Genomic DNA, 25,236 nt, shown 5'->3' on the forward strand with positions numbered 1-25,236 from the left:
AAATTTTTATTAGAAAATCTATCTTTATTTTTTATACTGTACTAATGTGTAATACAAATTAAATAATTTTCGGAACATCAAAAATAATGTTTAAATATGTATAGGTACATATTTTAAAATCATTTAATGAATTAACCCTTTTTTTAGCTTATTTACAAACTAAAAATATTAATTGTATTCTAAAAAATATTTATATATAGTTTTATGGTTGATTGTAATTCTGCCAGTTACAATATCCATTAATCTACGTCCATCAGTGTAAACAACTAAATAACACTATATATTAAGTACCTATAGACATTAAATACACTAGTATGGTAATGTAAACTAATTCAATGATACAGAAAATATTATTTTTCATTATCCTATCAAAAAGTCAAAATTAATGACCCCCAATTATAGTGTCCTAATTTTAATTGTGATGAAAAAAGTAAAAAAAAAAAATATTTGTGTAATTTTATATTCTAAAATTATGTGTTTTTAATATATTTATTTTTTAATTGGTACCTATTAGACATTTACACGTTTTTGGGAAATAATACATACATTTAGTTAAATCAATATGGTTCTCAATTGGTTCAGAAATTAGATTATTAGTGATTTCCCTAAATAAAATGTAGTTTTTAAGAAATTTTCTATCTGTAACTGATGTATAATGTATTTTAATATTTATATAAATATACAATCATTCAATAAAAGAGTATTTAAAAATTTTAGATTTTAAATAGATGAAGTTTTAGTTAAAAATTAAAAGTTTTCGACAGTTTTTTTTTATTAAATTAATTCTACAATAAAAAAAATAAAACAACATTAAAATTTATTCACTTAAACAATAAAACTCAATATTTAAATTAAAATTAATTATAAATAAAATAATCCTATTTAAAAACAATATATTGCTTACTATTATGGTTTCAATATTTATTTAATCACGTTTGCAGATAATGAATGATACTGAAGATTATTTTAGACGATAAATTTAAGACACGTTCAATATATATTTTATAATGTATACCTATGTTTAGAGATTAAAATTGGTGCCGAAAACAATTTTTGATTTAATTTTAAATTTATGCTTTTATGAAATACATTTAACCGAGGCTCTTAAAAATATATTTAAACTTAATAAAATATTTTTGAAAATATAGTTACTATTACCTAAATTTAAGTAATTAAATTATTATTTATTATTATTATTAGTTTTTTTTTTTTAAGTTTTAGATTTACTTACATCATAGTTATAATCGAGGTTATATTTTAATCTCAAAAATTATATTTCTTAAGACAAGACATTTTTTTTATTATTATTATTATATCAAGCTATTTCTGTGGGTTTACCTCAAAAATTGACCTTGTTAAAACTGCATAGTTTTTACAGTATAGTTAGTAATATTGTTTCTGGTTTTAATATAACGGGACATCGATTTATTCATTATATATATATTTATATAAAATTATATGTAGGTCAATATCCTACTAAAATGTTTTTGAATTTGGATTGGTTCAGAACAATCCGAGACAAAAATAACGGAAATTAATTTAAAATAATTATTAAAAGAAAAAAATGGGTTATTCAACCAATAAAGAATAAAAAAAATTATTAACAAAGGATCAGATGAAACTCGCAATTTAAAAAAAGAAGCCAATTTCAAATAATAAAAATAAAATTCTATGTTGAAAAACGAAGTTTATTAATAGGGCTTATTTCATTTAAAAGAATACTGAATAATTTTTGAATTGATGGACAATTTTACAACAGGGTATTTTTTGTGTTTGAAAACGTATTTTAAAATGAAAAAAATGTTTCAATTATATGATTGGAAATAACAAAAAAAAAAAAAGTTTTGGAAAATTATGAATAGTTGTGCAATACTAATTATTGTAACTAAAAAACGAATAATCTTAATTAAATACCTTATGATGATAAGTAATGATATTAGTAGGTATTATCGAAATATTTTGACTTTTTTGTATGATTGTCAAAAACATTTAAGATTTTCGACTTATTTTAAAATATTGAAAACAGTTAAAAGGTTTTTTAAACCATTAGAAAAAGTAATACCTACAAGGTTTTTCTTAAATTTATCTTACTGGAATTAAAAAATATCGAAAATACATACTTATAGATATACTTTTATTAACTTTTAATATTTTGATAACATTTACTAATTCACAACAATTCGTAAATAACTTTACAATAAAATGTATCAAATTTAATTTGTAAGTCTTAAGTTTAAGGCTGTTCGTAAATTTATATTGCAGCATTCTAAAAATATTGAAAATACGTAGAACATATTTTTTTATATTTTGTACTATTATATACAGGCATACAACAGAGCGACTTACCCAGTTATTTTGTCAGTTTTTTTTTTATTGGTATTAGGTAGTAACATTTTTTGACAACTTAATAATGGTTTTCACTGTAATAATGATTGTTTCATTAATAAATAAACATGAATAAGTTAAATTGCTAATACGAGTAGAGTGAAAATTATGTCTTAATTTGTATTCTATTATGTATTCTGTTATGATTGTTAGATATTTAATTTTCGTTCTAATGCTACTAAATTTCTTACGTTTAATAATTTCTTTTAAAGAAATATAGATAAAATTAATAACTTAAAATAGATTTTACACCAAATTATTAAGTGGATGATATTACCAATAATCTGAATATAAATTATTAATTATAATACATATAGTTTATTATTTACTATTTTACTATACATGGGTAGTGGGTACTACTGTTCATGTGTATAATATTAGTTATAAATAGAACTATTTAAAATAATTAAATATGTACAAATTTCGAAATTTATTATACCTATCATTAGTGAATTCATGACTTAACCATATTTTCGTATACAAAGCATATTTATATTATTGGTTAGGAACAAGGTTTGGACTATTTGACCCTTCTAATTAATTTATTTCCATAAATAAATTACTCGCATCATAATGTATAAAGTTATATCTAAATAAATTAAAATTATAATATATTTTGTTGATTTCATCAATTCACAATTGATACATAAGTATATAAATCAAGTATAACATATAATATTTCTTTACATCGTTTAAAATTATGTAGGTACAATATGAATTGAATTTTAAACGAGTAGTTATAGATTGATAAAATATGCTTGGTGTTAAAATAATGACTAGTTATTTGATTGTAAATAGTATTGAAATTTTAAAATTTACTATAACCCACATTATAGTTTAAGGTATTTTAAGGTTCTTTATATATTTTGTGTACTGTCATAACCTGTTTACCGGGTTGTAATTTCTTAAAAAAAAAAACCGAACAAATCACACTGTTTTTCATTATGTTCTTAAATGAAATAATAATTTACTACTTATGACATCCTACTATATTTTATACGCATTTAAGTAAATTATAAGGTTTGGAAATATTGTATTTGATTTCTGTTCATTGACCTCTTTAGTAGTTTGTATTTTAGCAACTAGCATTTGCTATCAATGAATCGTTCAATGAACTTGCTGGTTCTGCTTTAATCGCTGAAATTAGAGAAACTCTTTCATAAGTTGTGATTTATATTCTCAACAAAGATCTTAATAAAGTTGTTGGTTGTTTTAGGTTTGACATAATTAAATATTAATTCAATATACTTTTATATTATTTACATTTTAGGAATATGACAGTATTTTGGCTGCACGGCGAAGAACTAATGTTTGGTGGTAATGCAGTACATCCTGTTCAACAAAGAATACCTCAGATGAAAATGATGAAAGTCCACATACCGTTTACATTTAAATTACATGAGACATCTAATTCTTCTTACTCAGGTAAATAATGTTTGTAATAGATATAATATGTTGATAATTTATGTTTTAAATATTTGATTACCATCCAATTACATATTATTTTTTGTAAATAAATTAGGAATATTTAAAAATCGATTTTTACTACAAATATTTATACCAACAGCAATTTAATGAATGGAATACAATTACAATAAGTCAAGCGATTGATACTAAAATTAAATATTAACGTGTTTTATAAATATATATTAAAAGTTACATAAGCTACATTACACGTCATACTTCATTAAAATTGTATATAATATATAGTATTTATTACTTTTTATCATTAATCTGATATTTAATTTATTTAACAATTATTTTTATTTATTGGGTGCCTAATTATATTTTTTGATGAGTTAGTAAAATACCGAATTTCTACGCGAATTAACGGGTAAGATATGTTATATATGTGTTGATAAGATGGAGATAATACATAAGAGTACAATGTCGTCTTAATAAAAAAAAATTCTTTGTCGTTACGAAACTAATACTCATTCAAAGGTATTTATTAGCCCTCATGATGTAGATATCGAATCATAAAAATCTATAGATGTATCCAATTAGCGAATAAGCGTATCCTTGGCTTTTAATCGTATTTCATAATATTTAGGTACCTACTCAATGTTTACTTCATACATTTCTATAATACCACAATAAAATAAGATAAAATATGCGTTATACATAATTATAACCATATCTTTTATTAGTTAGAAACCAGTGAGCATTATATAATGTAATCATATAATATGATGTAGAGCCTATAAAACATTGAGCTAATTGTTAATTTTAATTGTATACATTTCATATCAAACTGAATTGATATATTATTTACCACTTCATTGTCTGTTGTGTATATAATGTTAGTAGTAGAGTTCGACTTTTTTTATGCAATTAACAAAACAATTTTTTAATGATTAAGTTATTCTAATTCTAAGTAGCACTAACATTTTTAAAATATTTCGCTGATTGAATCAATGGCTCCTATTTTGTAATGTCTAGCTGTTTAAGTAACCATTATACTCAACAATCTATATACCTAATTTGATACGAAAAAATATTTTTGCAATCCAGGATAAATGCTTTAATTTTAACAAGTATATCTATAGTTTTATAATAATAATTAAATGTGGTTTTGGTGTTTGAATTTTGAACCACTTTGACAAATGTGGATGATTTTTTATCGTTAAGCCTACTGCAGCATAGTGGTTCAAAATTTATTGTTTTAAATATTTATTATTTATTTATTTATTAATATTTATAACATAGATTGTGTTTTTAGTATTGTTATTATTTCCTGTAATATTATGATATAATACGGCGTACGCAATTAAATTTATTTTAGTATTTAGATAAATAGTAGAAGAATTTATAGTGAATTTTGTTTAAAAAAAATAATTGTAGAGTATTTTTAATTTACACTACTGAATACCAAGGTCTTTATGCACAACTCGTTTTTGGTGATGAAAATTACAATTTTTTTTTTAAAACTATTAAAATGTGTACCTATATTTAAAATACACAAAAGTATATTTCAAAATTCTTGTAATGTTTTAAGGACTACAATTAATATATATTTTTAGCATTGCCAATTTGATTTTCTTCCATAGAATTCTATGTACCCATCAAACATCATAAGAATGCCAACTAGTGAAGGTACTGAAATAGTAGAACTGAATAAGATATTAGGACGCCAAAAATTATGCGTATTATCAAATGCTATTTTTATAAATTATTATTCTATTCATTGGCTAATAATATTTCATTATTACCGTTGTATTCAACAGTCTGAAACATGTATTGACTTAAAGTGTTCTTGTTTAGCTAAGTAAAACTTATCGAATTACTTAAATGAGATATTTTTTAATATAATTATTAAACTCGTTTTTATTCCGAAATGATAATAAATAATATTATTTTAATTTATTAGAAAAATATAGAATTGTGTAATTTTAAATTTATTATATTAAATCTATTCATTAATTGACTGATATTAATTTTAATCATTGAATTTTTATATTTCAATCTATTATAATAAATATAGTACAATAATACCATAAAATCGAGTTATTTTGTATTTTTGAATACTCACGTTTTTATACTAACATCGTATAGCCTTCAAACAAATAATTTTCGGACTATACCCTCTTCGTTATTATATTGTTGTAAAATTTGCATTAGAGAGCATTGTGAATATAATTATTCTTAAGTATTAATTAAATCCAATTAAATTAAGAGCTTTTAAAATCTCCCATCTGGTAATTACTAATTTAAAAATTAGTTTCCGAACTTGCTTGAAGTATATTAGTAATACAATCACAAGAACCTAAAATAAAGTTATAATGTAACGTTACTGTATTGTGTTTTCGTTTTTATAATTTTAAACTTTATTTAAAAATTTTAATTTTCTAAATTGTTTTGATTAATATGTTGTTATATTTATTCCGTTCTTTAACATATATTTTTTAATTTTTTAATTTATTATTTTATTTTGTTTTATCCGGGATAGATTAAAATAAAATAAAAATTTGATTTGAAACTTGATTCATTAAGTTAATATTTAATAACAGACGACCATAAAGTAATAATTATGGTATAATATTATGTTTTACAATATTAATGTTACCAGTAAACTAAAAAGTGTATTTTCGCTAAAAAATATTAATTATTAATTAATCATAAATTACTGTTTTAATTATTTGATAGCCAAAAAAACCAAGGAAGTTTCTCAGCTGGTTAATGGCATAATTGAGTATGTCACTGTTATAGTTGTATTAGATTTGAATTCAATGATAAATCGTTGTATTTACTAAAATTGATTCTGAACGGTTACTTGCCTCTACCTATTACTGAAGATATTTATTTTTTTTTTATGTTATAGGTTCTATTATTGTGTTATATATTACCTAATATATTTTATATTATCATATTAAAGTATACACCATGCTACATTTTTTTTAAGTATTAGCTCTTTTTACGCTACTTTTAAAAAACTAAAATTGTCTAATGTTTTATTTGTTTATTTAAATGTTCGTTTTTGCTTATAAAATTTAGGTTTCTTATAAGTGAGTCATTTATATTTAATGAAAAAAATAGTAGTACTTATTAATTTAAAAATATTAAAAATATTATTGAAAATATATATAGGTATAGTTTTTTGTTTATATAAGTTCGTTATTTATCTCCTTTGTTTATAATCATAAGTTTATTATATACTTACAATGATTTATCTCGGAATTTATCTTCAAAATAAAAATTCAACACATATCTTATTAATATACCTGCTTAACGAGTATCTCGTTTATTTAAATGAAAATTGTTCACGATTCTAATTGCATGTATGCATAATATTATTCATTAGAAATTAGAATATTTAACAATCTATAACTATAGAAATTATAGATATTCAAGAAAAATAAAGTCCTGTAAAATATTTTTTATACATTTTATTTCAAAAAAAAAAAAAAATCAACATAAATGTATCTTCACTATCTTCCCCTTAAATTTGAATCTTTTAAATTGCTTAGGTAGGTACTATTTAGACTAATTAATGTATTAATATAATATAATGCTACCTATTGGTCTCAATTTCTTAGATCTGTGGCCAATATATGGTTTGAGTTTTATCATTCTACATTTATATTTATTTACAAATCAGTTATACGTGTTAAATTAAACATTGTTTTTTCTAGTTTTTCTCGCTTTCTCTTATCTTAATAAATTTAATAAAATACAAATTTTTTATTTAAGATCCACCATCGAACGCTTAAAATCTACCTTTTCTTCTGTGATTAAAGTCAACTCCTTCACATTATATGTATACGGCTCACTGGATAATTGCTACTGAAAAATGTATTCAATAATGAATCATTAATTTTTAACTCCTTCTTTAGGGTGTTACTTTTCTAACTGCACACTTTCGTAGCCACTCGTAATTATATTATTGAATCCAACAATAATATTTCACACTTCTTTTTCTAATAACCTATTACTTTCTGCATCATCATACTCGTGACTAAATGCTTTATAATAATTGAAGCGTTAAAACAATCCCATTCTTATCACCAAATAAATTGCATATCGATATTTGAAACTCACTCACTTTCCTGCCTTCAAGCTTTCTCTTTAAATATACTCAACCATAAACTTCTCCTCTAAAACCCACCTTTTATTTTTTTTTTAACAGTATCAGACTTTGAAATTTAGTTGTTAATTATGGGTACCTGGACATTTAAGAATAGCGAACATCGAGTTCTTTGACAAACTAGATAACGAAATGTATGGTATTCCTCTGATATCTCTAGCTCTTAGGATAAAAATTTCGTGGTATAATTTCATTTCTAGCTTCCGAGCTTATTTAACCAAGTTATTGTTTAAATACTAGAAAATACTATCACTTAATTTCATCACCTAGTATAAAAATCTCAACTCTAATTCCACAACATTATGGTATGATTTGTGCACAAAATCGTTCTCTCGTTACCGATGGCCTCAACTCACTAACTTTTCATTCCTATAAACTTAAATTGAATGGCTCCTTCCTCTACACTTTCCACATAGTATATTTACATTACCCATCTTATTTTCAACTGCCCATAATTTAATTGCATATATTATCACTTTTTAAATCATTGAAAATCCCATTCGAATCTTCGATAATATATTGTCATATCAAAAATAAATAAATATTTTACTTTCTATATTATTTTTCTTTATCCATTTATAATTTTTTTTATTTTTATTTTATTTTTTTGTACTTAATTTTTATTTTTCAAATAACTTTTAATCTATTTAAATCTATTTTATTTAAAATTGTCGAAACACAATACCAAACAAAGTAAAAAAAATTCATAAAAATAATATTTTTCAAGCATTAGAAAAAAATTGTGAATCAGTTATATTGATTTGTAAAAACTTATAGAATCTAATACTATTTATGTTTATTGAACAAAGTTGATTTAAATAAAAAAATAGGTGTGAATTGTGAAAATGTTTGTTAAGTACCAAGTACCATATTCATTTAAATTTCAATCTAATAGATATTTTGATGTATTATGTATTAATATTATATTATGGTGTATAATAGGTAGGTATATATAAATGTAATAATTAAATAAAAGAATGTTTGTTGGTGTATCTTTATTTTGTATAGTAAATCTACATTAAAAAATCTAAATATCCTGTCATAGTTAAAATTATTATTAATTATTAAATATTATCTAGAATTTCTTTTTACTATTGAGATTACTTTTTATGCACTTTTTTTTTACTATTTAACTTCAGAAATATATTATAGTAATAGTTTAAATAAGTACAATATTTAACATGTATGTATATTGTGCATTTTAAAGAATCAAAAATAATTTCTAAATTAGTATCTTATTAACTAAATATAATGATATAATAAAAGTAAAATGTGTGACATTCGCAACGAAACATGAATTGATGGTGATCAGACAGAAAACTGAGAAAAGAAAGTAAAAAGAAAGTAGTTTTTGTTAATGTAATATATTATTATAATCTAACTGTGAATGTTACGTTACATCTGACTTCATACAAACTATTCAAATTCTAGAAAGTTTTATACATGAATGTCTGAATCCAAAATCTTAAGTATCTTATGTTAAGTAAGGTTTTTTTCTTTTTATTACAACAAATGTTTTATAAATTACAATTATTTTTATTCTAACTGCTATTATACATAGGTAACGCGTTTATAAGTGTCACGCGTATTATGTTGTATACTTTGGTTTTAAACTATATTTTGATTTTAATAATATTGTAAGTATTATAATGATAAATATATCCATTGCTGCTCCCCTCAGAATTTAAAATGAGTAAAATTTTTTTATTGTAGAATTTATTATTAATGTCCACTTAATATATTCAAGGATATAAGCAATCGGGTCGTTGGCCGTTGTGGTTTTTCTTAACATTTGAACGCGCATTTAATCGTTTTGAATTAAATTGTTATAGAAAATTTAGCCTTCTTTTTTCAAAACTATTTCTTCAATTTTTTAAACCGTTAAAACTCACATTAATAAGATTTTAATAAAAACCGTCTTCTTTCTGTGTTTTTAATATTATCTATTCTACGTATACTTATATTTATTAATATTTTATAAAGTTTAATTACTACTTCTCTATTATTTCTTTATATTGATTTTCATAAATTGATTATGTAAATTTACATAATGCATTTAAAAGTATTATTATGTCATTTAGATATGTAATATATAGCCATATATTAGGTATACTATTGATAAAGCATGATGATAATTATTATTTTAACTGGACAATCAAATAGTAAACTAATTAAATATTACACATTTTAATATTTTGAATGTTTCCATGTCATACTATTCATCTATGAATACCATACTGCAATTAATTTAATTTTATACTCGTTTGATAATTATTTAGACCGTAACATTTAAATATGTATATAATTGCCTTTAAATAAGTAATACGTCATATTAATGATACGAGTATGGGATCTAAACTTACATATAAATATAAAATAAATGTTTTCTAAACATAATATAAAAAATATTTGAATAATAATATATTCTTTATTTTACATTTTGGGTTTCCGCAAATGCAATCATGAATATTAAAACATATAGTAACATTCGATAAAAATATTTTAATGAAGTACTAAATAATTACATTCAACAAAAACAATGGTTAAAATAGTACTTTTTTAAATTTCTTATAATAATATTAATGTTATTTGCTATTTTTTTATTATTGTAGGTTTATTGTTCGTTTTAATATTATGTTATAATATTTATGATTGTTATTATAAGTTTGTTATTGCGTTTTGGTAATCTTGAAATTGTTCTCACGCTCAATTCTTTTATTAGCAAATATAATAACAATAAAAAATTATATTATTTTTTAAAAGTAAATTATCTGTATTTATAAGCTAATATAATACCATAAAGCATAGACTATAACCAATTGTGTATAACAATAATATGCAGCAGTCTTTGTAAAAATGTAGTGTATAAGTACACTATACAATAATAATAATAATCATTATTATTAAAGATGAATAGTTAACGTTCGAAGAAAAATAAGCAATAATTAATGTTGCCAACAATAAATTTAAACGAAAATACTATTTTTGTCGTTCTTTCTATCTTTTTAACGATTAAAAAAACCTTTTAAATACCGTATTAAATAGGATCCCTTTTTAACTTGAAATTTAAAGGATGAGTATTTTAAAAATGTATTCTGGATTAACTTCAAGTATGAATTTCAGAAGTAAAACTATTACTGAAAACACGTTTTAGAACATTATCCAACATATATTATTAACAATATGTAGTCAAACTTCAATCAGAATGATATTTTATTATGGAGAGGTCAGTTTTTAAACGTAAATAATATGTCTTACTTAGTCATAAGTTATCGAAGCAAAGCAGTGAATCCACTCGATTAATGCCACATTTTTATTGGTAGGTACATTTTATGTAATTAATTATATTTTTACTGTTACTACTTTTATGAATTTTGAATTTTAAAATGGTTACTTCCGGAATATTCCTTATTATATAAAAACAATGATTTCTATTGTTTTAATTGTATTATTAGATTCCTATTAAATACGTAGCACCTTCCTGGATAGTTTGTTCACATTTGTCAATGCTTATTCGGTAGCGGACCAACTAAACATTAAAATTCTTAGTAGTGAAACGATAATAGTGATTCATTAAATTACGTGTATTAATTTATTATTTGTATATTAGTGTTGTCATTACTACATTAATGTCAATGTAGCAAATGAAGGTCGGTTGAGAACCAATTATTAAAAATTGTATTTGTATTTGTATTTGTAATTTTCATTAATTATTATTCCCCCTATATCATTTATCTTAAAACTGTTAATTTTTGATTTACGTGCCATATTTTTAAGTATCAGATACAATGTGTACATACCCATTAAGTTTTTTTATCATTTTAATTAAAAACTACAATAATTAATAATATACTTATATGCCTAGTTAGAAATAATTAATAAAAGAAATTATAAACTAATGTAAAGAATAAGTAGTATTAATAAGTACATAACTAGATAATAGGTTTACAATTTACTATTTTAGTAATTTTTGTCAGGGAACAATTATTAAAAATTACCCATGTTATATGTTCTCGGAAAATATAAATTAAATTTTTTATCATTTACTCATAAATTAGCATTTATTGTATTATTGAATTATTTATTGGTACAAAAGTTTTTACATTTTTTTATAATAACATATTTTTTAATTTTATATCATGAAGCAGAATATTTTTCTGGTAATATCGATTTATAAAAATCGAATTTTGAACTAACAATTAATAATAAGTCATATAAGTATTAACTATTGAGTGGTTTGCAATTTAGCATAATTCATTTGCCTAGGTTAATGATTTTAAAACATTGTAATATGTTTGAGCGACCTTTTTTCATATCTTGTGATGAGTTTGGACAATATTTTAACAATCTATTTCCTTCTCGTTTTGACAGACTATTGGGAATGTCTGTGAATTCCACAGGTAAAGTTAAAAACGGTTTATTTATTTTGTGTGCTAAAATTTTTTAAATAATTTGAATGATTGAAAATATTTAATAGTAAAAAAATGTAATCAAAAAAATATATTTGTTTGCTAGGCGTAACATCTATGAAAGTTGATATTTCGGAAGTATCATCTATAAATTAAATCAAAAAACTTAAAGTATTATTTATCCACTCGTGTTACGCTAAATGTTATCACTAAGCAACTAAATTTAACCATGATGAATTAATTTTTTACGGTTAACGAAGTGCACTATGGCATTTAGTATTTACTATACATAATATTATATAATATCATCCTTCTAAATTTTTTCACAGACATTTAAAAATGTTTATTCAATATCTAATATTAGTAAGCTGACATTTCCGTAGACTAGTGATTCTGATTTAAATTATAAAATATAAAATTATCATTAAAGAAATTTAAAAACCTAAATAAATCTTCATAATAGAAACTAGCAAAGCTATCTTATTAATTCAAAAAATATATAACAAATATTTGCAAAAACACGAAATATGACTTCTTAAAATATACTTGATTATTACTTTGGCTATAATATAAATTAACAGTAGGTAAGTTTAAAATAATGTTAGATATGTATGAAAAATTATCAGTAGTTTAAACAGTATTGTATGTGAATATCATTTACTTCACTGTCTTCACTTAAAAATATTATATTTTTATTGTCCGGAAATCATAATAATTTATTGTTCTTCAACACTTAAAAAATGTAAACAATTGTATGATTAATAATCTATATATACTATTGAGTCATCGACAATATTTTTATTTTTTAAAACGATTAAATTAAAATTATTGATTTTTCGTTTGTTAATAATTCATATAAAATTACTTTTATGTCAATAATTTATTATTTATAAATTGATTTAATATTATTTATTAGATTAATTATATTAATATATATATAGAATAACATCATAGAGACTAGAAGTATATGTGTTATTTATTTAGAAAGTTAGAAGTTTTTTATATTTTAAATATAATATAATATAATATAGCTTAATATAGCTTTATATTCTGCTTTATATTATGTTTTTGAAGATTTTTGTACTTCCTATGAGAATAGGTAAATTGAATATTTATTTATATTGGTTTACTTTTTTTTAGCGTATTTTATTTAGTAGTTTGCTTATGAACACTTTTTTGTGTAAATAGAATACATAAGGAATAGTACGAATATAAAGACCCAAAACCTGTTGTACATGTACAATCAGTTTCAATCAAGAAATTTACTTCCATTGCATTTTTTTTTTACATACGTCTAAATATCATGATATAAATTTTTATTTATTACTTAGGTTGTTAATATTTATTATTAAAAAGCAAAATTCTTTAAGAAGGAGGTGATTAGGATCCGGAGTTTACTCCTTCAATGCGCTACTGCTCTCTATATATTAATTTTGCAAATTTTGTACCTTAAAGAGTTAATAAGAATTTATAAATACCTAATATTATTATTTCTTAAAGATGTATATAATACACTGATAATATATTATTTTTATTATAAAACTATTCAATCTTATCGGGATAATACAATTTTAAATTGAATCAAATACATTTTTATAGATTGATTATAGATTGAATATATATTTTTAAGTATAATAATAGTGATTAGTAATTTACATAAATTAGAACATATTCCAATACATCCCAACTATGTGTTTCTTATTTATTAGTAAAATATTTAAAATGAAGAATAGGTGCATTTTCTCATGGAAATCGGTTGACATTGAAATTATTAACGGTCATTGTGTGTGCGACATTCACTCATCGAAACAATTCTTATATATAGTCAATACTCGAAATTTGAAGGGCGTGATTTAAACACACTATATTGTAATTTGTAAGTTGGCATGAAATTAGGTATCTATTCGTTATAGCTGCCTCCTATATTTTTGTGTTCACAATACTACATAAAAAATACATAGTGTAATAAAATAATATAAATATTTTATTTCTTATAAAATTTTTTTGATTAGTTACATTCCTATGATATTTTTCATATTATTAATTATTATCATCTATTTATTTCAATAAATTGCTGCTATCAATTATCATATTATATAATAACTGTTAAAATGTGATTTATTGTTTAAAATTACTAATATTTAATTACTTAAATAAGAGGCGGGATATTTTTAATTATATTAAATTGTAACTTTTTTTCTTACATATTGTATTTAACCAGTGAGTTAGTGTTTAAAAGTTTGAAATAGAGTAATTAAAATATTTATTTTAAATTCAAATGACGCAATTTAGTAACACAAATAGTAAAAAGAATAGTAAAAGAAAAATCTTATTTTCTGAACATTTTGTTCACCCGCTCCAATCATAATAACGTACATGTTTATATTATATCTACTTGGCTATAAGACGACAGACTTTTGTAAGACATGTAGGTGGGGTCGGCACGATGACTCTGAAGGTTACATCATGACGACACATCCCAGGTTATAATTACTTGCGCTTTACAGTATGGTTCTCTTTCAAGGTTTTTAAGTGGCATAAAATAAACAATAATACAATCGTATGTAGCTCTATAGTACCTGTAAATATATATATTACATATCATGAGACAATAATACGTTAACACCAAGATTATGAAGTTCAACTCCCACTTCAATTTAAAAATGCAAAACAGTGCAACAGCCTCTCCCTGTTATATTCATTATGCAACTCAATCTTTTTATTTAATTAATCTTTTACAGATAATAATATTAATAAATAAAAATTTCGTAGAGTAATATTTTTGTCATTTTTGGATGAATAGGAATATATTTTAATAATTTATCAAAATACCGATTTGGAGTTGCCAAGAAAATAAAAATAAAAAATAAAAAAATAAAAATCAGTTTGCAATATTATTTGCTTTGTTATATTTTATATTTCTTTATATCTTTTATCATGTTTAAATACATTAAGTATTAATATATATTATTATATTTGTGTGTGCTGCAGACGTCACTTCTAACTTATATTCGAAAGTCCATATAAAACTTTTGTGAATTCTCTTATTCTTTTATCCACGATAAACTCGTATATGTATAATTCAATGTAATATAAATTTTCATCAATTTATAGTTCAAAGAAATTGTATTATGTTTTATGTAAAATATATAGGAGCTAGAGTTGTTCAGGTTACTTGCCACCGTGAAGTACACGACACCGTCTCACGCGTGTATAATATACTATAATATATGCACAAGCCACACAAGCCACAGTCTGTGGCACAGTACGATTTAGGATCATGTGTAGCTTTTCCGACAGACGCTACGAGATGGTGTGTATGTGTTTTCTATTCATGTTATTATAATGAAAGCCTCACCTACGGCGATTTCGAAATGATTGTTAACACCACGCAAAAATAAGACTATTACCAATGAGAAAGGGTTTTCTGACGGGGTATAGATATTATTATTAAATACATATAAATACGTGTAAAATAATTTTATTATATTAGCGTATTATATACATTATATATTATTTATTACTGTTCAGTCATGCAAAGTAAATACTTCATAATCCAAGTGCATGTTTATTATACAGACTACTTAGAATAAATCTTTGGATTGGCTATCGATTCTTGATTATGTTGTTCCTTTTACAATGCATTCATATTATATTTTATTTGAAAAATATATTTACATTTATTATTTTTTTTCCATATACGTAAAAACTACTAGATATAACATTATTATTTATGAAATTTGTTTGTACCTATATCATTCCTATTCATTACTTATTTTTCATTTTTTATAAATACTACTATACATTTGTTTTCAAAAATAAACTAATGTTGTTTACGCTTTGAAATTTGATTAAATAAATTTTGGCGAAATCCCACTTGTAAACTCAGTGTATATTATATTTTAATTAAAATATTTGGAGAAAAAATATCTCTGCCAATTTATTAAATCATTAGTATATTTTTTTATAAATATTTTTATGTTGTTGGTACTTAAAAATTATATTTTTAGACTCTGAATAAGGATGGACTAGGCTAGGATACGGTTAGCTATATATGCTTGCTAATTTTCATAAAACACGTTTAAACAAAAAAAATAACTCAGATGTACATAATACTATATATTATATACATATATAAATATATAAATACCTACTTACCTATAATTTATTAATTTACCTATTACAAATTGAAACCTAATGATTTAAAATTAATTAAATTGTTCATCTCAGATAATAATTATAGGATATTTTTAAAAATACACTAACGAGTTAAAAATAATAAATACAAATTAACCAAGTCGTACTAATTGACATATATATGTCTTATGGCTGGGGGCATTTTATTAATTTGTCCGAAACCGAGAATGTTACCATAACGTCATTGGTGTGTTAATAATACAAAATAATAATAATAATAATACCAAATTGACATATTCTTATGTCAACCATATTCAGTAGAAAAAAGACATATACATATGTACCTATGTATCTGTATGTAGTGTAGATACTCTCGACTTCTAACATTGCTTAAAATTTTTAATTTTTAATTTTTAACAATATGTTAACCATTCTTAGAGTATAAAAAGCAGATATGGATCTCCACTTGAGTACCTATATTTTTTTAATGCAATGATAATAAATATTTATGTATTTAATTTTTAAATAAAAATACAGCTGAATACTAGTTTCAAATCAAGTTTATGAAAGCAAGCGAATACTTAACACCCATTTATTCTGTGTACAATGTTTACATATTTTATTAAAAGTACATAGTGTATAGTGTATATAATATATAGTACAACAAGCATAAAGTGTGGGAAAAAATCAAAAACAATTATTCAGTGAAAAAATTAATAACTAATTCCTGAAACACACTTGAGAAATTCGACACAGAAAAACGTCTTAATAATTTCGTCTGTATGATACAATTTACAAATTGTTTCATTTTTTTTGTGACGATGAAAAATGTCCTTAAAAAAATATCCGTTGTAACTTGTAAACGATAACCGCTAGTAGTAAAACAATTAAGCATCCTTGTAATTCATTGTAAGTAACAAAGAAAAGAAAAAACGTACGTGATGCATCCATAGGTAATGTATTGAAGGCGTGTTTAATGTACATTATAATTTTGAGACCAGGATTTAAACTTGAATATTTGGTTTTTTTTCAACCGGTTTTAGCCACCTAATCAGATTATTGTGAGTAGGTTGGTGTTGTATGTATAAAATATAAACGTCAAACAAGCTGATTGGTTGATGTCTAGTGGCGTGCAGTATTTTAAGTACCTAAGTACTAGTTTATTTTTAACAATTAGAACAAAGGAGATATCGAGTTTGTTTTCAAATTGGAAATGGAGACCAAGTTAAACATTCCGTATGATGTATTTAAGGTTTTCACATGGGTATTATAGTAATGCATGAAAAAATGATCTTAAATGCTATAGGCTTAGAATTAATTTTTAAAGTAATGTAGTATGTTTGTATGAAATTGATATCTACCTATTTATTTTGTTTTCATACCTTAAGTTAAAACTTATATTATGTCAAATAGTAAATGTGAAAATATTTTTTTTTTTTTTAAACGACCGATGCAATTATAATTGTTGTGCTGAGATACTAAAATTTATAATGATTAAATTGTTTTGAGTGTAGGTAAAGAAATAACTTGACAAGAGAACAGGTATAAGAGAAGATGCCCGTCGGCAGCACCCCTTAAACAGACACACTTATCTAAATAATGATTCTATTTTGTGAAATTCACATAATTTAATTTAATATTTTTAATTTATAAAAAAAAACATAAACCCTATTTTCTAAATTTAAATTTCAAACCTTTACCGATAAGTATTTTATACTATTCTTATTTTATATTTGGTGTTTGAACTTTATTTTAACCGACCTTTTGAAAAATATTGGATTGTTAATTAAAATCTTCTTGAATATATACTTTCTAATAATGAATTTAAAATCAGATCTCAGAAAACGTTTTCATTCACTTCCGGAAAATATAATTATATTTGAAATGGTAGACCTTTAACTAAAAGTTTATATGTGATATAAACAGAAACAGTCCTTCTATATGGTATTTGAATTTCAACCTAATTGTTATTCTAATTTTATGAAATTACTTATTATTCCTGTACTTATATATAGGTACTATAATAGAATATAACACTATAATATTTGGTATTTTGTATTTTATATATTATTTTGACATGAATTGTTTACCTATTTTTTTAATGCCTATAATGTAGACACTTTGTTAATTTCTTTATTTGATTGTTTCGATCACAGATTTGAAATGAAAAGAAATAGGTAAAACGAGTTAAGTTATGTTTAAAGTCACATGCAATCTTATCAAATTACTAGAGATTACAATACTCAAGTGGGTATTAAATAAAATGAATGTGTTTTAATGTGATGAATAATTGCAGTTGTAATTTATGCCTCAAGATCAAGGTTTGAAGGTGGCCGGCCGACCTTAATAATTTAAAAATATGTAATTGAAATTTATTTATTTCCATCTTTGTACAGAAAAATATTTTTAATAAAACCCGTATAATATAGTGTATATTTTTACTTTTTTTTTATAACTTCTGCCAATACATTTGGTAATTATTAGAATAAATAAATAATTAATCATTATACAATAATCAGAAATTAAATTTAAAATTGATTGTTTTTATGTACAAATACACTTAATGATTTATTTTATACTGTTAACAGTGTTAGCTAATAGTTTAATGACAAACTATAGCAAAATTTACCGTAAAATGAAATTCACTCTAATAGTCACAAGGATTTTTTATTTTAACGATTCTAATCTACAATTTACGAATAGTTATAAAACGTCTTGAATATTCTTATTAATCATTTTGGTGATAAAATAAGAATTATTGGACAAATCTTATAAGTCTCAAATATAGGATTGATTAATAAATAATAACATTTAATTGACCAGAAATTGTATACAATTTTACACTTTTTCATTCAAAAATAATGTCTTATGATTGCCGATCGTACGTAAATTACTTAATTATATGATGTAATCCACGTAGAATAATATCTAGAATAAATATTACTTCCAATTTAAAGAATTGCAATTTTAATTATATAGATATATAATTATGGTATCTCACGCATATTTTTGTTTGTTATCACGCAATTTTATATAAAAACAAAATTATAGCATATTTCGGTAAGTTTTAAAATGAATACGATGAACATTATATGATTAATAACGTCATTAAATCAAAGTTAACGAAATGCTTCAGTTTGACAATATCTTTAAGATACATCACTAATTAAACACGAATAAAACAATGTAGTATTTTATACTTTACTAGGTAGTTGAAAGTACTTGAACATATTACATAGTACTGTAAACAAGATATTTATCTATATTATTATAACTACCTACCTATATTTATTTTTATTTAATTATACTTAATACTATTCGTTATATTTTATACTTTAGCTTTCATAGTTAATAAATTAAATTTTTTTATTCGTTTATAATATATAGACTATATTACAGTATTTTTTTTATTGTATTACTATGTAATTTTTACGTATTATATGTATTACCTGATTATGTTTTAAATACTTATGATAAATAATATTAAATTAACATTTCTACATTTTTTAATTTTTTTTATTGGCAGCAAATATCAGTAAAATGCAGTTAATTTAGTCACGTAACATGCTTTAACAAGTTAAACTTGTTACTTAGGTACATCTTCCAAATTTATATTTTTTTTTTTGCTATTTAAAGAACTGCTATATTCTTATAAATTTGTATTTACCAATTAATTCATTGCAGGATTTTTTGTTAAGGCAAATCATTTAAAATCTCTATTTGATGATGATATAACTATTGCAATTACTAAAAAATAAAAATACATATCAAGTTAAACTAATCTAAAGAAAACCAAGTTGTTAATTTAATAAATCAAATTGAGTTTAAATATTTTTCACTTTTGTTTTCAATTTGATTATTTTTAAACTGGAAATTTGAAAACTTGAAAAGAACTTTTTTTATAGAATACCTATAGTTTTTAATATTTTATTATCCAATCCACTATCGCTATCTTGTTACCACCAGATTGCTTAAAACTCTAATAAATTCTGATATCAATATTTTTTTATTTTATCTGTGTTCAAATTTTCCTTCGTCGTATAGGCGATTGTATTAATTGTAAATAATTCCATACCCCGCTTAAAATAAAAACATAAATTAAAAATTTATTTTGATTTATTTTAACTATTAACAATATTTATCTATCTATAAATTAATTGACTACATTTTAAAAAGACATAAGAAGACAGTATTTTATTTATGTTGAGTCTTTGAAGTAAATACTTTCTAATTATTTTATGTTAAATAAAATATCTTCTAATATGAAAGCAAAAAATACGAGTATAAGCATTTTGATAAAATATTTTAATTATCTATATAATATACAAGTACTATAACCTCGAGAGTTTTGTTTTTCCGGGTAAAATAATAAAGTATACTAATGGACAAGTTATACAAATAATAATCACTTACTTAAAACTCACGGTGACCTTGAGACTTGAAATTTCTTGCCCAGAATCGACTTATTTTAGCAAAAAATAATCTTTATATTTTTATAAAAGTTTTAAATAAATATTGAGCTCTTTTAAAACAAAAATATTTTTAAAAGAAATTGAATTAAGTGTTTACATGAACCTAATAGTAATGCGCTTACTTATCATCGATCACTTAAATCGATTAAAGTTCTTCTTTAAAATAAGTTAATTGCCTAAAATGTTAAGAAAAAAATCTTTATGCTCACTATTCTGTATTTTACTCGTAATATACATTAAATATAGTTACATTTTATATGTTTACATACATCATTTATTTAGATTTTTGAAAATTCAATAATTTAAAATTTTATTTATGCTGTAACCAATTTTATTTGATTTGTTAACCGCTAAATATTATGTTAAATAACAAAGATTACTTCTTTTAAATGCTGAATTTATGAATTTAAATTCAAGGCATTATTCAAATGTTTAAATACATAAATCTAACAATGAAATATGATGTTTTATACATAATATCACATATTAACTAATTTTGAAAAGCTTAATGTAAATTGTCTGAAAAATATAATTTTATAATTGATTTTACTATAGTTTATTATTAATTACAAACTAGAATTTAGCGTATGTCTATAGATTGATTTATACTTTGTTAAAGTGCACATTTAACAAATTTAAAAAGTATTTTTTTAACAATTTTCAGTTATTACTATGACATTTAAAATTAAATCTTACACATTATCTATATACCTGTTTTCAGAAATCAGTAATTTGATTGACACACATTTACATTTACATTCCTTAGTTTTCTCAGATTGCATTATAAGTCTGATTCTATTTTAGACTTGTGCCTTTATCCATTTTTATTGTATAAAACTCTTAAGACTTTCTGTTTAAAGCGTTTAGAAAAGTTTCTAAAAATATTTTTCAATACTTTTTAACTGTGATTCAAACACCTGTCAAAATACAAAAAAGTTCTATATATAATATTAAATGTATATACTATACAGCTATGTATGTAACATAAAATGTATTAAATAGTTTTATTTTTGATATTATATATTTTTATGTAAGTGCATATATTATGATTCGAGTGAGTAGTAATTAATCGTACTTATGACAACGTATAACGAAATCGTCAAACACGTATTAAAAAATACAATAATATCAAATTTCTCAGAAGAACATATGTATGTGAAGACACTGTGAACACCAATAATAATAGTGTGACATGTTTTTCGTTCGTTGATCTTACTTAATGGTATTCTGGTAGTAAAAATACAACTGGACGAGTGCCTAACTCGAGTCCAAACCTTTCAACAAGAATAAGATGTAATCGATTTTAAGATCTTTTCCTGTGATAAATTATTTTTGCTAAATTATAATCGCTATTTAAGTTGTTATTCTTGGCATTGCGCATCGCCGGTGTTTTAATAGGCCCACTAGATATTAATTTTAAATGGTTAATTGTACATTAATCAAAGTTTTGTTATTAAGTATCTATTATATCGTCTATGTATCCCCTTGTACAGTTTACATTGTACACATAAATGAATTGTTGTGTGCATTTTCTATTATTACACGATTATAGTTGTTATAAAATATAAATCTTAAAAAAATCTACATTCATCGTTGTTCTTATATTAATGATATTATAAATATCTTGGAATAAAAAATATTTTTTAAGTATTTAAGTAGTAATGTTCCTAGATTTATTTAAAGTATGACTTCAATGATCTATGTTATTTATTCCTTAGATGCAGATTTATCATTTAAATTATTCGATTTTTATGATAGATATTAATTGGCCTCATTGTCGTTTATATTTAACAGATTTTAATGTCGGTAAAGGTTATGCATAAACCTATAAAAAATTAAAAAAAAAATTTAATTTCCTTGATTTATCCCTAATATTAAAAATATTATAATGAAAAAATGAAAAAAATTTAAATGAACATCACTAAAAAACTATTTTATTTTTCTGTTAAACTATGTTTTAAAGGTTACTGCTTGACTAGGTTTTTTTTTCATTTGAAAAAATATGAATTACGGAGTTTTTATTCAATTGTTTATGTACTTACTCTAGTTAATATATTAGTTCGAGGTTATTGTATTGTGCACGCCATTAATAATAGTCCCAACAAACATGCCCTTGGGGCCATTGTCGTGAAGCTATTATTGCGTCAATAGGCACCTAATATATGATTAAATAGTGATGACTGATGACTAACATATTTCAAAAATTAGAATCATTTTAAAAAGTATTTTAATACTTTTACATTAACCCCTTATTTAGCGAAATATGAACTAAAAATGTTTAGTGTGAATTAAGTATAATTTATTTTTACTGACTTGTTTAATTTTTTTTTTAGATCTTCGTTGTACAATCTCAAGCCAAGTTCCATACACATTGCAAGCATTTTGGGGCGTTTCTATCCGGGAACTTCACCATTTCCTGTGGAAAGCATGGAGCTCATTTCAGACAGCCGTCAACGACGATTCATTGCTCCGTGGACATTACCAACATTGCGGATTAACTTTGCAGTATCCTTTTATTAAAACTAATATTTAAAAAGACTGCTGAAAAATATATTAGTCCAATTTTGCGACTCTACAATTATTTTATTAACGTATCTGTCTATTATTCTGTCGGTTAAAATTAAATTTCTTGAAATATCCTTAACTGTTATAATGTTTAGCGAAACAAGCCATACCGAAAAAACCATTCAAATGTTTATGCCAGAAGGAAAATTGGATTTGGGAACACCCCCTCGGCATTGCTATCCTTTGGTTATATTCCTCATACGAGATACTCCTGAAAATTCTACTTTACATCCAGACGAAACGGTGAGTCTACACGACATGATTTACCATTTTGATTAATATTATAACCTTATAAATTATAATATTACTTTTATAAATGTGGCTACCTATAATGATATGTAACATAACCTGCGGTAGGTACCTAATATTATTCTTGACGCATATATTATACATAGGCAGTTTAATGTTCATATATTGGTATATGTAATTATTTGTCATGGGTTTGTAGGTAGCATTAGTGAATGTAGTACATATCCGGGATAACGTTTGCACGTTACCCACCAATATTTTGGCGCAGTACCTGAAACAAGCGAACGGACAATTGTCATCATTAAAGGTTAGTATTTCGTACATTATATTATTATTTATTATAATATATACACATCACGTCAAAATGCGTACGTGATATATACTGGTATATAGAAATATATAAGTTGTGATGACTGTGTCGTCATTTGATGGATCAGCAATTAAGATGCATCCCCTAATTGGGTTAGATAAAATAGATAAAATCAATACCCATATAATTTATAATACAAAAATAATTATTTAACGAGTAATTTAGTTGTTTATAGTTGTTAGGTATCTATATACTAGGATTATTCTCATCCCAATCTGTGTGGGACACAAAACTACGTGAAATAACACCATTGGGTGTTATTAGTTACGTGATAATTTTGGTTGGTATACATTGCTGAAACAATGTGTTATTTACCATTTAGATACTTATGTAATGTTATTATTACAAACTAAGATATAATATACTGACATCACTAAAGCCCTGATTGAATAAAAAAAATAGCTCTCTTCCCTTTTCTTATATTTTAATTTTCCTCCTGTTATTTAATATATGAAACTATCAATAAGCCTGTAGATGATGGTTTAATTATTATAAATTAAAAACGATATCTTTTAAAATGTTATCAAATGCACATTTTGTATACGTATTTGTAAATTTTACATTAATATATTTTACATTTTTTGTAACTTTTTAGTTACAACTCAATTGTTTTGTCTATAAACGTTTATAAGACAAGATAGGTAATTAGAAAATGTATCATTCATTTCCGTCAAAAGTTTCTACACTTAATTTCGATACCAGTCCGTTATATCTTACTCCATAATTACAACTAACTGCGTAAAGGCCATACGCATCAATCAGGCTGATTGGCACTCAATCAAATTTCGCATCCGCATCGCCGTCGTCCTGAGTGGCAGTGTATATTCGTATACACTGCCGTTTTACGCCGTACTATTTAATTTAATATTTAATATTCAGTATATTATTTAGTATAAACTATGAGTTGTTATTTAGATCACTAATTATTTTATATGAGTTACACATTTAAAGAACATTGCACTCGTTACTCACAAATGATTGAAAAACGTATTATAAACAAGCGCACATGCTTTGATACCTATTTAGGTTATAGTTCCATTAACGCACGCTGTCCTATAGTACTAA

General features: G+C 23.3%; 1 protein-coding gene across 2 annotated transcripts in view; it reads left to right on the forward strand.

The window, feature by feature from the left end:
* The window catches only part of LOC114129332 (cell growth regulator with RING finger domain protein 1-like), a 36,550-nt gene that overhangs the window by 7,507 nt on the left and 3,807 nt on the right, over nt 1-25,236 (forward strand). For both annotated transcript variants that reach the window (XM_027994043.2, XM_050205550.1), the window contains 4 exons: nt 3,656-3,810; nt 23,321-23,492; nt 23,648-23,795; nt 24,001-24,108. In XM_027994043.2, coding sequence (XP_027849844.1) covers nt 3,656-3,810; nt 23,321-23,492; nt 23,648-23,795; nt 24,001-24,108 — 583 coding nt within the window. The remainder of the gene's footprint in view (nt 1-3,655; nt 3,811-23,320; nt 23,493-23,647; nt 23,796-24,000; nt 24,109-25,236) is intronic.

This window comes from Aphis gossypii, chromosome X, assembly GCF_020184175.1.
Source record: "Aphis gossypii isolate Hap1 chromosome X, ASM2018417v2, whole genome shotgun sequence".
Taxonomy (NCBI): domain Eukaryota; kingdom Metazoa; phylum Arthropoda; class Insecta; order Hemiptera; family Aphididae; genus Aphis; species Aphis gossypii.